Source organism: Oryza brachyantha, chromosome 2 (assembly GCF_000231095.2).
Source record: "Oryza brachyantha chromosome 2, ObraRS2, whole genome shotgun sequence".
NCBI classification, from domain to species: Eukaryota; Viridiplantae; Streptophyta; class Magnoliopsida; order Poales; family Poaceae; genus Oryza; species Oryza brachyantha.
The window spans coordinates 24,316,399-24,332,945 of NC_023164.2; the positions used below are offsets into that span (position 1 = coordinate 24,316,399).

The 16,547-nt window shown below is 41.0% G+C and overlaps 2 protein-coding genes across 2 annotated transcripts; one reads left to right on the top strand and one right to left on the bottom strand.

Annotated features, from left to right (window-relative positions):
- The first annotated feature begins 10,395 nt into the window (after positions 1 to 10,395).
- LOC102710474 (protein CURVATURE THYLAKOID 1D, chloroplastic-like) lies at positions 10,396 to 12,737 on the top strand. The gene is made up of 5 exons (XM_015833255.2): positions 10,396 to 10,656; positions 10,788 to 11,017; positions 11,919 to 12,023; positions 12,241 to 12,312; positions 12,392 to 12,737. The coding sequence occupies exons 1-5, from the start codon at positions 10,512 to 10,514 to the stop codon at positions 12,446 to 12,448; spliced, it is 609 nt and encodes a 202-aa protein (XP_015688741.2). The 5' UTR covers positions 10,396 to 10,511; the 3' UTR covers positions 12,449 to 12,737.
- A 451-nt stretch (positions 12,738 to 13,188) lies between these two features.
- Positions 13,189 to 16,068, bottom strand: LOC102716190 (chaperone protein DnaJ-like). The gene is made up of 5 exons (XM_006647876.3): positions 15,881 to 16,068; positions 15,559 to 15,636; positions 15,316 to 15,391; positions 13,709 to 13,782; positions 13,189 to 13,604 (listed from the first exon to the last, which is right to left on the bottom strand). Exons 1-5 carry the CDS (start codon positions 15,977 to 15,979, stop codon positions 13,533 to 13,535), a joined length of 399 nt encoding a protein of 132 aa, XP_006647939.1. The 5' UTR covers positions 15,980 to 16,068; the 3' UTR covers positions 13,189 to 13,532.
- Positions 16,069 to 16,547: the final 479 nt, after the last annotated feature.

Here is a 16,547-nt window from a genome sequence, read left to right on the forward strand (position 1 = left end):
ATTTTTTTACCTAATAGGTACCTAGGTATAGGAATTTTCCTATAATCTCATACTTGTTTACTCATGGGTAATAAACACCCACAAGTCCAAATACACATCTTTGCCCAATATTAAATTAGTCCAGCCAAATCAAGCAAAACTCTAGGTATTTAAGCCTACGCCTCAACCCATTCATTAGTTTTCCACCCATCACCGTCTCCTCTTGACAGTTGGGTGTTAGCGGCCACGCTCGTCGCCGCGGCTCCGTGTGTCTCGCATGTGCCAACAGGATGCACTGCGCGTGAGGCAACCGCGCGGCTGCGTTATGCAGGTGACCCGATGAGTGGGGTTTACCCAGACGGGTAAGCCGATGAGTGGGGTTTACCCAGACGGGTAAGGGGGTCTAGGAAAAACTATTGCCCATGGTGGACACGAGGATATACTGAATTTCGTTGGTAGATATAGGTCTAGATATAAATACCTGATAGAGATTTATCCATTGCCATCTCTGCCTATAATGAAGTCTCAGAAAAAACTTCTACATTTAGAACCATCATTGAGGTAACGTTTGGTTGTGCTATTTGGCTAACCTTTTTAGCCCATAGAAAACATGGAATCATATAATTAATTACATATTAAACATCATGATACTATAAATATATTTATTTACACCCTTATCTTTTAGTTTTTTAATGATTATAAGCCGAAATTTAAATTTTTAAACCTTAAATTTGGTGTTGATTTTGAGGTTTTTCCATTGTAGTTTATTTTTTATCCTTGGCTTTTAAATCGTTGTGAACAAATATCTAAAGGTGTTTTATTTGCAAATACGTGGTCTTTTTCTTTTAAAAAGCCAAAAGATTGCCCCCCGTCTTTTTACTATACTTATGCACGTAAAGTTTGAGGAAAAAAAAACTGTTTGATATCTTGGAAATGTTGCTCACAGAAAATGAGAAAGCAGCTCATCCGACCAGCACAATCAAAAAGAGGTATAACAATTTAAGTGCAAATTTGAACGCTGGGTTGGGACAACAAATGAATAGAAATCACACAATTTTTTGAATTAGAAAATGAAAATTTGACATAAATATAAGTTCAAAACAAATTATTGCAAGACAGACAAAAAACATGAATGATCATTAATAGACCATAGAAAAAAAAATACAGAAATCGGATAATAAAGATATGGACTCAAAGAAAATTTTGTAAGAGGTTAGCTAGCTTTTCTCCAAATTCAACATGTATTGAGTCATTCCTCGTAAATTTAACAGTACTTTATTATTTGAATCCTATAAATTCCTACCTGACACGGACTAAGCGACATGGGTTTTCCAAGATTCTGCCTCGTTTCTCAGCACGGCGGTACTACTCCAAAACCAGACCGGTTCAAATTCAGGTGGTGTTTGTTTGTAAGGACTTATTTTTCTCTTTAATCACGTCGGATGTTTAGATATTAATTTAAAGTATTAAATATAGATTAATAAAAAAACTAATTTCATACGTGAGAGCTAATTCGCAAGACAATTTTTTTAAACCTAATTAATCCATAATTAGCAAATATTTAATGTACCATCACATAATCATGAATAGGTTGATTAGATTCGTCTCGCGAATTAGTTTAAGATTATTGATGGCTTTTATTAATAGTCTATATTTAATACTTCAAATTAGTGTTTAAATATCCGATATGACATGAGGCTAAAAATTTTAGCTCTATCTAAACAACCCCTTAACACAGCAAAACAAGTCACAAACGTAGCTAAAAGCTCAAAAGCACATCATACCCTGCAATGCAAGGGCCGGATCACTAATTTTGGAGAAGTACATGTCCTTCAATGCAAAAATGACCCGGAAGAGTACACGTAAGAAAGTGCCCCGCTGGCACCTCTCGTCCAATCGCCAAGTGGCACCCTCGTAAAAACAATAAAATTTTAAAATACAAACACAAAATCTCGCCATCTCCAGCGCGCACACACTGACACGCAGCAGCAGCTGCGGCCGAGCTGACGGAGTGGGGTAGGGGCAATTCGGTTATTCCACCCGCTGCCACCGCGGCGCGGCCTTTATGGCGGTCAAAGCCTGGGTAAACTTCGCACCGAGATGGGCGAAAAGACGGCCACGAAAGTCGAAAGGGAACGTTCCTTTCGCTCCGGAAGGGTAATTCCGTCATTTCCTCTCACGGTTGCCCGGCCAATTACCGGTCCAGAATGCGGATGGTTGCGTGCTTTGTTCTTTTTTTTTTCCTTCTTGGGAGTCGTGCAGGTAGTGCTGCTCTACTGCCCTCTCTTTGCTTCACTGTTCTATTTTTGTTTTTAATCGGTGTTTAACGGCAACTGTTTTGTTCGGATTTTCCGAAAGCTGGGTTTGGGCCTGGCTAGTTTGCGAAAAGAAAATGAAATTGTTTGGCCCTGGCTAGTTTGCGAAAAGAAAATGAAATTTGTGGAGGTTGCATCGGATGTTTAACCGGATATCGAAAGAGGGTTTTGATATAAATAAAAAAACAAACTTCATAGCTTGTCGGATGCCGTGGACGGATCTTTGAGCATAATTAATCAGTCATTGGCACATATGGATTACTGTAGTTTAATGTTTCATTTAGATGTCTCAAGATTTGATGTGATGTTTTTGAAAGAACCCTTGGCTGGGTACTGCCGTACCCCAAGGTAAACAGGAAGAAAATGGTTGGACAAGAAAATGATTAATACTAACTCACTCACATAAAGTCTAACTTCTCATATTTGTCTCTAAAAGATTTTTTAAAGTAATTATTATGTTGAAGTTTAATAAAATGGTAAACAAATGAATTAAGAATTCAAAAGACATGGACAATGTATTGGCATTAAAAAATATAAAATACATGGTATATTTTATAATTTACTTTGTATTATTTTGTATTAGGTCAGCTAAAAATAGTATTTTAGGGATGGAAGAAGTATGAATAAACAGATAAAGTGATAAACAGCATAGGGTAAAAGATCCAGAAAGCCACCGTGAGTTTTTGCTTCTAGTTATACTTATAATCCAAAATTTAATTTTTTAATTTAAAATTAAAAGTTAATTTTAAAGTTTGTTCATCCCAGATTATTTTGCTTCATTAGTTTTTAGATGGCTAAAATATATATATAATATTTGTAAATTATTTTTTATTTATAAATATGTCATTTGAACCATCGTCCTGGAGTCTCTGGGTTTGATTCTACTGTGTGTTCGAAACTTTTTTCCCCAGGAATTACTAATGAAAGGTGAAGGACTGTACTACTCGTTCGGGAATCAGATACTCTTGAAAGGGAGGCAGATGGTAGGTAAAGTTTTTCAGAATGAGGACGATGTAAAGAAAAAAAAGGAACAGTGAAAAGGTTGAGGGCAAAAGATTAACCTCACGCACCATTCGCCGCTTTCTGTCTTTTGTTCTTATTTGATAGTATTTCCATTTTTTTTTGAAGAGGATAGTATTTCCATCTTAGATCAGCAAATGCATCCCTTCTGTTCTTTTTTCCCCGTCTTTTACTGCATATCATTATTTCACTAGCCACTATACCAAATAAAACGAAATGAAGCGAATAAACATTTTTTCAGATCTAAAATATAATTATTTATGACATTAAAATCTTATCACAAAATATAAACATTTATAGTATTGCTCACATTATTTTTTCTCATCACTCATTTCTTGTTCATGATTCTTTCTAATTTATGCCCCACTTACCATTGCACTCTCCTACATTCTTTGTTATTAAAGGATATTTATTATTAAAGTATATTGTAGTATTTTCAAAATCTATAAATTCTTATATTTTAAGACCGAGTTAGTAACTACTTATTGAAAAAAATGCGGAGTAAAATCTCCGGTGCCGACTTGGCGATGGTGTTACTGTTGCTGCAGTGTGTAGTCGATCGATCGAAAGGAAATGACTCTGCTGGCTTTCTCTCGAAAGGAGGAGCAGTACAGCTACTCCTGCTGTAAATTTGCCTTCTTCTGCAGAGAAATAACCCGAGCCATCGTACTTCTGAATCTCTTCCTCATGATTTTGTGTGAGAGAAATAATGTTTATATGTACTACATGTGAATATGTGATTGCTACGAGATGTTCCCGGGAAAGAAATCGAGGACTCTCAATGAACGATTTGTACAACGTACACTGCCAGACTGCCGGTGCAAGTAGTGTAGTATGTTCTGCATCTTGGGCAATGCATCTTCGATGTGGTTTTGCCGTTTTTTCCCTGCTTATTAAAGTTGAGATGGTTTCGACAATTTCGGTGTGCTTATGCAGATGTGTATAGTTTTTTTTTTAATCTACCCAGATGTGTATAGTTGCTAGTTCTGTAGTTCATCTCTGTAATATTCTACTCTCTTTGTCTCCAGATGAATGTATGTTCAATATTTGATCATTCGTCTTTTTTAAAAAATACATGATAAAATTAAAAAGAATAGTCACATGTAAAGCAATATTCATATCTTATCATCTAATAAAAATAGAAGTATTGTATTTTTTAAATAAGACAAAACATTATACTAAAGCTAAAAAGTTGTCTTATTTTAAAATAGAGGGAGTATTTGTTACGTTCGTCTTCAATTCCATCAATCTGATCTGCGCGACTTTCTTCTTTCGTTCTGACCAGCAGAACAGTGTCTGATCTGTTCAACACAAAAGAAAGTAGTGTAAGCAAAGCTCGATCAGATTATACTACTGTTGGCTGTGCCGCCCATCGTGCACAGTATATCGTAGAAAATTTGTAGCGCGCAGAGACGTAGGAGCTGCGAGCGAACAGTGCTACTTGTAGCTGCCGGACCTTTTGGCGTGTCGCCCACAGATCACAGTACTACTGGTTGGTCGCCCATGGCGTAGCTGCATACCCATCAATACAGTCCAGAGAGGCCAGAGAAGAAAAGGTTTTGCAACTCTCCTGATTTTTTTCTTTACTTAATGGCAATGGTTTATACTACTGAAAATCTTACTTTCATATAACCAAGAGAACTTTTTTGATGATTACATTCCAAAAGGAGCAAAGATCCAACATTTCACGATGAAATATGATGAAATGTACTAAATGAAATATATTAGGGTTACTTAGATAATAAGGATAAAAACATTGGGCAAAAATGTCTTTAAAAAATAAAAAAAAGTACCGTGTCGATATTGTGTGTCGGTCGGTACTGATTTGCATTTGCCGACCATGTTTACGTGATTTTCTCTAGTTTGTGGGGTCATTTTTTTTGCTTTTATAATGAAAAAGCTAATCGACATATTGTAATTAAATAATAATTTATGAAAAAACTTTTATAAACATGTCATTAGTGTTTTAAAAGTCAAGGCTATAAATTAATTTGCGATAAAGAACTTCAAAGTCAACTCCAACCTTAAGTTTAAAAAATAAACTTTTAGCTTATAAGCAAGCATAAACAAAAGTCGAATAGATGGAGTGTACGTTTTCTTCGTAAAGTGCGGCATAATTTACATGGTGTTTTGTATATTAGCATTATGATGTGAAGATATAGTTTGAATGATGAATGATTTTCACGCATCAATCTTGACCAGGAGCACCGCCGTCGCTCCGCACCGCCAAGCCCTTACCTCCGTGCCGGCCCCTCTTTTCTTCGGCGAGCACGTCAGGCACGGTAACCCCGGGTGTGAATCGTCTGCAGTATAGCCTGCGAGGCCTGTCAATCTACAGTATTACACATGCAGTACTACAGAGATCTGAATTGCGGCAACCCCTTCCTCAACCAGATCTGAATTGCGGCAACCCCTTCCTCAACCAGAGTAGGGATCTCTCGATATCCCCCTTCTACGCACACATGCTCATGCCTCTTGCCGATAAAAAGCACCGTCCTTCTCGATATTTTAACGTAGAAAGTATTCACGCTAAACAAATTTGCCACAACTTTTATACTGTTTCATCCGATGTAGCAGCGTGCATTACATTATCCACGAGATGGACCACGCAGCAGCAGGCCTTGATCAGAGCTATTGCTACAGCCTGCAAAGTGGAACGCATGCATGCCCGCGCGAGCTGACCAGGCCATCAGCTCCGCCTCCGCTTAGCTCTCGGCGACTTTACGCATAGCCCTGGCAGGCGGAGCACCCACACCGATCGATCGATGTCGTCGTCTTTTCGCTGCTTGGCCATGGACTCGACTGCTGGAGCTCGAGCAGCTGAGCTAGCTAGCCATTAATGAACGCACCGGCGACGCTGGCCCGCGCACACTCCTCGTGCTGGCCCTCTCGATCGGCTAATCTCTCTTGTCTGAAAACCTGCAATGGCTCGCAGCTAGTGGCCTAGTGCATCAGCTGATCCTCGATCGATGGCCTACCGCACCTACCGCGCCATTGCAGAATTCAACTCGGAGTTTCCCCCTCTGGACAACACAAGCTCAGTCTCTCCTCACAACTTGATCGAACAAGCCAATCTTGGTGATTATGGCAAATAGTCAGATATACTGTTTTTGGCCAAGTGTGTGTATTAACTGCAAGTACTTTGTAAACAGTCGGCAGTTATTCAGTGCAGACTGCATTCTCTCCAGCTTGGATCATAATTAATCCGGTGATCAGGCTGCATGAACAGCAGTTAAACAGGCGTTGTACGTACTAGTCGCTGTACGTGCAAGAACAATAATCACACTGCACTGTTTCGCAGCAGCATACGATCTACTCCTACGTACGCAAGCAGCAACAGCAGCATCGCTCTGGTAGCTGGTCACACACGAATCATATCAAGCTAGCTAGCTCATGTACGACGACATTCGTGCTTAATTACTAGCCAGTCCCCCCTAAGTCTGACGAAGTAGTAGCATAAATGCAGGATTTATGAACGGACAAATAATGCTAGGTTTCAAGGCGTTTCCAGGCTTCAGAAGCAATGGTCCTCCTTGTACATGCTGATTACTCCGAAAGAACTCATTGCACATCAACCATGGTCCAGTGCAGAATTAACGGCTCAAGATCGATGCATGGGTCCATCAGATCGCGCTCAAGATCGACATGAAATTTACAGATCTAGTAGAAGCATAGGTCCTCGATCTTCAATGCCGTTTTAATTTCATGCCATGTCGCTGTCGATATGCATATATATGCAGTTAGATCTCACATTTGGTTCCGACCGATATAGCTCGAGCTAGTGGTTGACCTTCTTCGTTTTGGAGGGAAGATCGTGCTGAGGATCATCGCAACTTCAAAAGCATACTAACTCAGATATGCAATATGTGCAGGGACCATCGGATCAAAGAATCTCAGAAATAATTCAGCCAAAATCGATAGGTAATTCACCTAGCATGTGCCGGGACCCGGGGTGATTTGTATTCTGAATTCTTGCTCGAGTACGTACGTTCTGCCACAGATGCTGAATCCATCGGACAACCTACTAGTGGGGGGCGTACGTGTTACCGGTAAAACTGCCCCCATTTTACCGTTCGCATCACCTGCTGTCATCCGAAATTTGTACCTGGTTTTACCGTGATCTGAGTAGCAAATGCAGTAGATCCTTCTGATCCTGCTGAACCTGACCACATCATATACTGTCTCACTCCGGTACAAAACAGCAGCTAGCACTGCATTAATTGATTTGGCCACGTCAAAATGCCCTCATTGGAAGATATATATAGCTGAATATATCAAATGCTGGCTGCTGCAGCAGCAGCTCGATCCATCCATCGCCAGCTTCTTAACATCGCTAAATCTGAAGTAAATTAAGACAGGCCGGCCAGGACACGCCCTCGAGATTCGCGAATTAACCTCCCCAAATTGACCAGCTGATAAGTGTGTGGTGGCGTGGTGCGGGGGATGCAGTAATAATATTCTACGGCAGCGACACCATCAAAACAGTAGCAAGACGCCATCCAGTAGACATTGGCCGATACGTCCTCGGTTTGGTATTTTACTTGTATGCATAGTAACTTTTGGTTGGTTCAGGGACAAGTTAGGGTGCGTTCATCTGTGGTGTATACTTAATAAAGTATTAGTAATTTAAAATTTAAATTCAAATTTCTGACTTTTAAAGCAAATTTTATAACATGATAACAGAAAATAAGTAAGTTGCTCATCCGATTGGCTGAATCGAATGCACCCTTAATATATGCACGTGTAAATAAAAGCGAAAGCGTGCAAGAGTAGTAGAGTAGAATTATGCTGCCTGTATGGTTGGAGACGTCGACGACGAGGAGGAGGACCACATGCATGCCCGGTGTCGACCCGAGACCCGGCCGGCCGGCGAGGTAGCTCCTGATCCCGTGCCGTAATGGCCATGGCGTGCAGCTAGCGTGGTCTCTCTCTCTCTCTCTCTCTCTCTCTCTCTCTCGATCGCTAACCCCGACGCGAATATCTTTTGCGACTAAAGCAACGGCGCCCTAGTATAATTTCCCCAGCAAGTAAGTAGCCTAGATTAACTATATATGACTCGGTTCACTAACCTTTTTTATGCTTTTCTGACCGATCGATCGCTGAACACAAACACCACCGCGACGCCGAGAGAGAGCCGAACCGGCCACGGATCCACGCCCTGTGCAACGATGGATCATTGCGTGCCGCGGCGACCGGTGTCATCGATCGGTGGATCGATGCATGTCACGTGACACACAACGATCCGTCGTCGAAGGAGCAACCGCCTTTTCTGTGCGCCCGTCGGTACCCCACTACCGCGATTCGTTTCGGTAACAGGGTAAATCTGAACTGTACTATATATATCTATATATATGCATTACGCAACGGCATGGCGAATTCTTCCACTAGCTTGTTTTTTTTTTCACCCGGACACATGCATGGTCGCGCTAGTAGCCTTGGTGAAGCGTATAAAATAAATCCACACATGCGACACCGGCATATTCTGGAATTCGATCCGGTATATTACACATGTGTTGTATGTACGTGTAATATGTGTGTGTGTGTGTGTGTCAAGTGCGTCGTCGGCGTGGCGGGCGGCTGCGTGAACCGTGAGCTTCCGCTGTCGATCGGGGCGGGTCAAGGGGACTAGCCGCTTCCCCCTCGGGACGGGAGGCGAGTAAACAAGTTTATAAACCGCCCTCACGCTGTGCCGGAGCTATGGCGGCCATCATGTGCCGCGAATGAGCTCAACCAGAAAACAAAACCAACGAGCCAAGGCTGGCAGTAGCAGCCATACACGAGTGTAATTGTTTGGCCATTAAGAAAAAAACAAAACGATATGTTTATAAAATAAAAAACAATATATTAATAAAATTTATACCCCCTCTATATTTTTTTATATGACGCCGTTGACTTTTAGGTCCACGTTTGACCATTCGTCTTTAAAAAAATTATATAATTATTAATTTTTTTGTTATAATATGATTTATTATTATAGGAAATTTAAGTATGTATTATAATTTTGTATATTTGGATATAAATTTTGAATAAGACGAATGGTCAAACGTAGTACTAAAAGTCAACAATGTCATATATAAAAATATGGAGGGAGTATATATTTGCTCCGAGCGATCTAATAGCAAATATTATAAAATAATTTACAATGAAAATTAAAAAATAAATTTTATCTTATAAGAAGCAAAAAGATGAGGTGTATGTCAGATGTCACAACTTTGTTTTGACGGTGGAAAGATATTTAGAAATGTTTAGTCTAATTTTATTTTAAATCCTAAAACAACATCTTATTTTTAGATAGATTTTTGATCAATTTACTTTCGAACGGATGGTGTACTTTATTGTCTAGCTGTTTGGCTTTTTGTGTAGTGAGAAATATAGGAACTGACAAGTGGGTCCATGAATTCTGCTATTTGAAAATGGTTGCTAGCACGATGTTAATCTGCCAGTTTGGGCTGTCGACGCCACATTGACTCCACCCAACCAGGCTGAAAACGCTGGGCCGAATTACCTCCTAGTACGACAACAACGTAAGGAAACGGGCTGGTGGCTGGACAGAATGCCGTACCGGGCCTTCTCAAAGACTCAAAGTCTGTATTACCAGCCACAGAAAATTTGGGTCCAGTACAAAATGCCAACGCAGCGCGTCGATTTATGATAGGCTCGCACATATGAATTTGTGACATGCTAAAATAAATAAAAAACAAAAAATGGATCCAGATAGTTTCGTGGCGTGGAAGTACCCAGACAAATCGCTCTAAAATGGCAGCGTAACCAACATATTCCTCCACATATGACCAAAATACCCTATCAATTTGTTTGTAGTTTAGCGGAGGAAATGTTCTAGTTAGAATAATTGCAGTACGCTGTTTAGATTGCAATGTTTTTTATGCTACCATAAATACAGTACCCGAAACGAAAATTGAAAACGAGAGGAGATCCAGCCAAAGAATGCGAAACCACACCACACAGTGTGTGTAGTGGTGCTCAGAAGAAAAAGGAGTGAGCAAAAGAGAAAGCGCCACATGTCACGCAGCGAAAGCACAAAAAGAAAATCAAGGAGGGGGCAGAAAAAAAGAGAAAGAAAAAAAGAAAAAGAAAAAGAAAATCGGACACACCTCATCCTCCTCCCGAGCTCACAAAAACCTCAAACCCCAACCATCTCCACAGAAAGCGAAGAGGAGGAAGAAGAAGAGAAAAATAATGGAGCTCTTCGTCTCCACCGTTGCCTCCACGCGCGCCACCGCTCCCTTATCCTTCGCCTCCTTCCACCACCGCCGCCGCGCGGCCCCTTCCGCCGTCGCCGTCCGCCACAGCGGCGGCCGCCGCCGCCTCCTCCAGGCTCGAGGTGTGCGAACGCGCCGCCACGCCGCTCTCCTTTGTGTCTCCGACTTGCTTGGCGATTGATTGATTGATTGATTTGTCTTTCTCACGGTTTCTGCCTTTCCCTGTTGCGCGATGGGTGTTTCTCGGTGGCAGGGTGGCGGTGCGCGAGCGCGGCCGTGCCGGACCCGGTGCCCTCCGAGGAGCCCTCGTCCGCGTCCACCGTCGTCGTCGTCACGGAGGACAAGCCCGATCCGCTGGCGGAGGAGAAGAGTGGGGACGTTGCGGCCGTCTCTAACGGCGGACCTCTGGAGACCGCGGCACCGGCGCCGGCGTCGTCGGAGACAGCCGAGGAAGATGGTGGCTTGGACGACATACTGAGCAAGGTATTGCCTTGTTGCACCTGTTTCTGTGTTTGCTGCTTGCTTGAAATGAGTTTCCATGGATGAAAAATCTGGATCACCAATTCTGACATATTAATGCACAGTTACTAATTGCAATCACATGATTGAGACGATAGACTAGAAAAAGAATGCCCACATACACAAGTATGGTGAAGGAACCAATGAAAATGCAAACTTAAGGCACTCCTAACCCAATGACGTAGTATGGTATCTATGGCATTAAATAAGTTGTCACATAGGATGAAAAATGACGTGGCAAGTGAATAAATGAGGAAAGTACAACATCCAAGATATCATGTGAGATAAGTAGCATTAAATTTAAGTGTGCAATAGTGGTGTTTGCATTGGAAGAGTAGTGTCTAGTACTATTTTCTTGATGATGGGAAGTTTATAGAAACCATATCTAGTGTTATGGGTTGGGAATGCCCTTATGATAGGTTTCAATGTATTTAAAATTGAATTCAGTTACCGATGTAAAATTGAATTCAGTGACCGACTCATGTACGAAATGTGGGAGTTCATAAGATGTGTGATTAGATTCTAGCATGTGGTTTGCAGATAGAGCTCCAAATCCCAACAACATGATAAACATAAACAAATTGCCAGGTTAGTATGTCACACAGACACAATATTTAGTTTTCTTGCTATGGATTGAAGTCTGATTGTTTCATGCACAGCGTATTACGTTGTTATTTTTCTTTTTCTATTACACTTAACTCAGAAGCAGGTACATGTCCATCTTTCCTGCGTCCATTTCCATATACTCAGCCTTGCTGTTCTTGAATGTATTTGTTATGTGGGATGAAACATTGAAATTTGAAATCCCTTTGCTGTTCTTCATTCGTACTGTTGCTCAAACTAATTTTGCGATTGCTCATTTCAGCTGGACATCCAAGTGACACCCACTTATGTCCTCTACGGATCTGGTGCTTTCATTGTTTTATTGGTTCTATCTTCGGTTGTTTCTGCAATTGATTCCATTCCCCTGGTAAGTAGACATGACATTGTTCAAAAAAAAATATGCATCAAAAGAGTTAAATTTCTGTCTTCAAACTGTTCCTGGTATATACCCCTAGGTGTCCATTATCTAAATAATGTGTAGTCGTAGTTGTGGGCGGTAGTATTGTTAGCCTTGTTTTGATGCACCTATACTTGAAGAGTTAATAACGCAGTAATTCCCAAATTGCTGGACCATCTCCTTACAGGTTCCAAAAGTTCTGGAACTCATAGGAACTGGTTACTCAATTTGGTTCACTTCACGGTACCTCCTTTTCAAGGTACTTCTCTCAGCTTCCTACAAAGCAAAGCACAAGTCTACGTGTTACGTGACTCTAAGGTGGTTTTTGATATATGCAGGAAAGCAGAGACGACCTGTTTGCGAAATTCAATGATCTCAAGGAAAGGATAATTTGAGTTCACAGTGAATGATCCTTTGGCGTATGTTGGGCTTGACAGCCAACTTATTAGTAGGTCCTCTTTTTATAACTATTAAAAGGAAAAAAAAAAGGTTGTGTATGTAAGCGATGTTTCTTTTGCTTCAAATATGATCAGACAACCATAGTTTTGTTTGCTAGAGTGCTTGCTCAAATCTTTCTGTTTTTTTCTACTTGATCCAATCTTCCAATGTATATAATCCATACTAAAAGCTCCAGATGTGAAGCTTCGTACCTTGGGAACATGATATCAAATGGCTTGACCTTCATGATTGGCTATTGCTTCAGCACACGTGTGCCATTCTTGTTGTAAGGAACTATTGAGCATTAACACGTCGAAAATAGTGGGAGAAGCAAAGCGCCGCCCACAGATCAGCTGATGTTTTCCCTTCACACCACTATTATTTTTCAAAACACTGAGCTCTGGAAGTAGCACAGAGACTTTTTTTTTTGACCGGTTGCAAATTTTATCTGACAAATCGCTACATCTGTAGTTCCACCAGTGGTCACTGCAAAAGGCAAATAGCGTGATGTAACTTGTAAGGTGATAATTACGCACTCCCTTTTGTGAAAAAAAAATCGATATTTAGGACAAGATTCGGCCAAATATCATAATTTTAAAAAATTAACCGAATTTTATCTTATAAATTTATGGTCGGCGAGTACATATCTTTCCCCTTTTAAGGCGATGCAAGACTTGCCAGGTAAAGGAAACGGCTTTAACCAAATATTCCTCGCTACCATTCAGCTACGGCCAGTAACATCAGTAACTGGCAAGATATTCTGAAATACAGATGGTGGCATAGGCATTTCATATTTTACAGTATGTTACACGGAGGGGCGACATGCAACATAGAGCATCTCTGCTTCGTGCAATCTACAACAGTTGATCACCAAATAAGAATCATCTTTGTTGTAGCCGTGTAGGATACCAGGATGAACTCTAAGCGTCATCGAAACTTCCCAAAAGTGGCAGTAGCGCATGATTGTGCTACATTTTGCAGATTACATGGGATTTTACAATGACACACATCATCCAAGACAACATATACCCCTGATTAAGCTCACCATACTGAATGCCTTATGCCAAGGCCATTGCATGTAAGGATTAAACCTTTGTGCCGGTTCAGATAATCCTGAAAGAGTTCATCACAAATCAGACCAATTGTGTTGTGCAACATAGATTTGCTTATGTGTGTGTGTTGGATGGGGGTGTGGGCCTGGGGGGACGGGGACTTACCACTACATTCTGATCTTGAACATAAAGAATACCTATCTTGTCATACTCCTGCCTTTTTGCTGGATTACTGAGAACTGTGAAAAACAATAGCGATATTACGAAATACACCAGATGTATCAAACTGAATAACACTCTTTACAAGGAAAAAAAAATAGTTACATGAAAATACATGTCCTATAAATGAGCTCAGATAGTTATAGTGATGCATATAAATTTGAAAATACATGAACGTATCCAAGATGTCCAAGGTGCACCATAAATGTGGCCCAACCATGACAAAGAACTAAGCATATACTATCATGTTTCACATAGTTTTTTAGCACTGATTTAATCAGAGCTAGTCTGGCTATAGATTATATGAGCGTTAAGCAATGAGCGATTTCTCCTGAGAAGAATCATTTAACTAAGCACAACCCCAGGTTCCTAGTAAACCCTAGTAAAAAATCAAACACAAGAACCATTAACACATGGACGAATTTACACAATGTCAAGTTCCAATATCAAAGAACAGCTGCATATTCTTAGGGTATGTTTGGTTTGTGGCCAAAACTCAACCAAGCCAAAAAATTGTTAATACATTACTCATCCGTTTGGTTTGTAACCCAAACATTAATATTGCCAAAATATTTGGCTTGGTTGAATGTCAAAATGCAACTTTGTCGAAGGCTTTACCAATTCTTGCCATTGCCCAAAAAAAAAGAAGCAAGGTCAGGAATGGCAATGAACAAAACAAGCCCTTAGTCTTGTGGTGGGCATTCCTTGTATTGAAATTCCACAGGTCACTAGAAATTCAGAATAAAATCTTGGACATAGATGGGACAGCGTCAATTCTCCAAGCCTAATATGTCCCTGGAGTATTAACACAATGTCAACTACTAGAGAGAATCTACTCTATGCAATTGAGTTTTCACTCCTTCAAAGATTGACCAAAATTTTTGTCTAGCCTCCTAGCACATCATAGAAATTTATGTATAAGTTTTACAGTTTTGTATTACTAATTTTCTTGAGAAAACATGATTTTATCTGTTATATGCTACACAAAATGCCTTTTGTTTTTTTTAAGTAAATCATTTTTCATACGCACACAAAAAATGTTTAAGTGATTCTTCTCTCATATGCCACATAAAAAATAACTTTTTAGAAATAAATACATGAAATATAATCTTGAAATATATACACAAGCGTCTATGTTGGATAAGGAGGCTACACATAATTTGTGAACTTTCTAATGTGAGAAATCAATTGTTAACCTTGTGTATCTATATGGGTATTTTGGGCATTTTTAGAGAAGTATCTGGCCCAATGGCATATTGTTAAAATAACTGATAAACTCAGTGACAAATTAGAGAGGACAATGTTGGTGCAAACTCAGGGGCATTAGAGTAGATTCTCTCTATCCATTATAGACAGATAAATTTGCATGCAGCCGTATATTAATTTGATTCAACTTATTATGTTACTGATTATAATGTTAGTGACGGGAGACAAAAAAAAACATTGGTAAACTGCAGTGTGCTAGATACAAGGTTGTGTATGCCATGCCGTTTTCCCATGAAGTTAACATAGACATAGACGGATCAGATCAATTAAAGAAGCTCTTTGCTCACCTTGGTATGCTTCGTTAATCTCCTGAAATCTGGAGGTTGCATTTTCTTCGCCCAACTTCTTGTCAGGGTGCCACTTCTGCAAGAAGATCATCATTAGACACTACCATAAAAGCATTGGTAAACCATCACAAGAGTGAAATTCCTAGGCCAAACTCTACTTGACGAGATAATTCATAGGACAATTCAAGAACGCAAAACACAAATATACAACAAATAGATCATCGTGTTGGAACAAACACTGACCAGTGCGAGGCGAATATAACTCGACCTGATCGCCTCCTCCGACGCATCATACTCCACTTCCAGTATCTTGTAGTAATCCTGCATGCACGAATCGGTCCGTGAGCCAATTGGGTAATCGGAGACAACAGAATTGCAACCAACGACATTCCAACTACAAGATCCACTCCCCCAGAATTAAAATACTCGACCATCAATCGCAATCCAAATCCCAAACGCCCGCAAGGGCTAACTTGCGTCTTGAACAAGCGATCCACATAGAACGCAGAAAAATACAGTCGAGCGGGCGGGCGGGCGAATCGAAGGACGCGGAGAGGCGTCGCACCTTGGGCTTGCGGAGGAGGGAGACGAAGTCGAAGTCGACGGGGACCTCCTCCCGCTGCCGCGCCGCCTCCTCGCCGTCGTCCTCGCACTCCCACCACATTCCCCTTCCCCTGCCCACTCCGCCGCGCCGCAGCGCGCCCCGGGGTTCTCCTCTCTCGTGAGATGGCTGGTGTGGTAGTTAGATTCCGTGGGCTTGACGATGCCAGGAAGGTTCTAGATTTTTGTGGGGGGCATTTGCTCTTGGAGCAACTGGACCAAAATCTGACACGCCGACGTGGCCTCGCCTTTCGTTGCACTTGAGGCCCAGGCCCATATACAGCTTCTTCACGGGCTCGTAGATACGAAAGGTTAGTGTTTTGTCTGGGCTTTTCAACCCGTTTTGCTTCTCTCGGCCCATGGGCTGAACTGATGCAGATCACCATCCAGTTCCAGAACTTGAGTGAATAATAATCTCACCAGCCGCGACAAAGTACAAAAACGAAGAGAATTTTCCAAGTAAAATACGCAATGGAAAAGGAAGGGTAGCATTAGCAAGGTCAATGCTTACTCGACAATTGGAATCATGACACGGCACGATCACATTCCGCTATTATTCCACCTCAGTTCGAATTAAAGTTGGGTTTAGCTCTACGCACGTCCGAAAAAAAAAGAGAAGAAAGCAGCTCCAT

Excerpts from the sequence above, each read along its gene's own strand:
- LOC102716190 (XM_006647876.3), bottom strand. The coding sequence starts at position 15,979 with ATGTGGTGGGAGTGCGAGGACGACGGCGAGGAGGCGGCGCGGCAGCGG. Across the intron at positions 15,637-15,880 it reads CCCTCCTCCGCAAGCCCAAG|GATTACTACAAGATACTGGA; the intron begins GTGCGACGCCTC and ends TCGTGCATGCAG. Across the intron at positions 15,392-15,558 it reads GTTATATTCGCCTCGCACTG|AAGTGGCACCCTGACAAGAA; the intron begins GTCAGTGTTTGT and ends ATCTTCTTGCAG.
- LOC102710474 (XM_015833255.2), top strand. The coding sequence starts at position 10,512 with ATGGAGCTCTTCGTCTCCACCGTTGCCTCCACGCGCGCCACCGCTCCC. Across the intron at positions 10,657-10,787 it reads CCGCCTCCTCCAGGCTCGAG|GGTGGCGGTGCGCGAGCGCG; the intron begins GTGTGCGAACGC and ends TCTCGGTGGCAG. Across the intron at positions 12,024-12,240 it reads CAATTGATTCCATTCCCCTG|GTTCCAAAAGTTCTGGAACT; the intron begins GTAAGTAGACAT and ends ATCTCCTTACAG.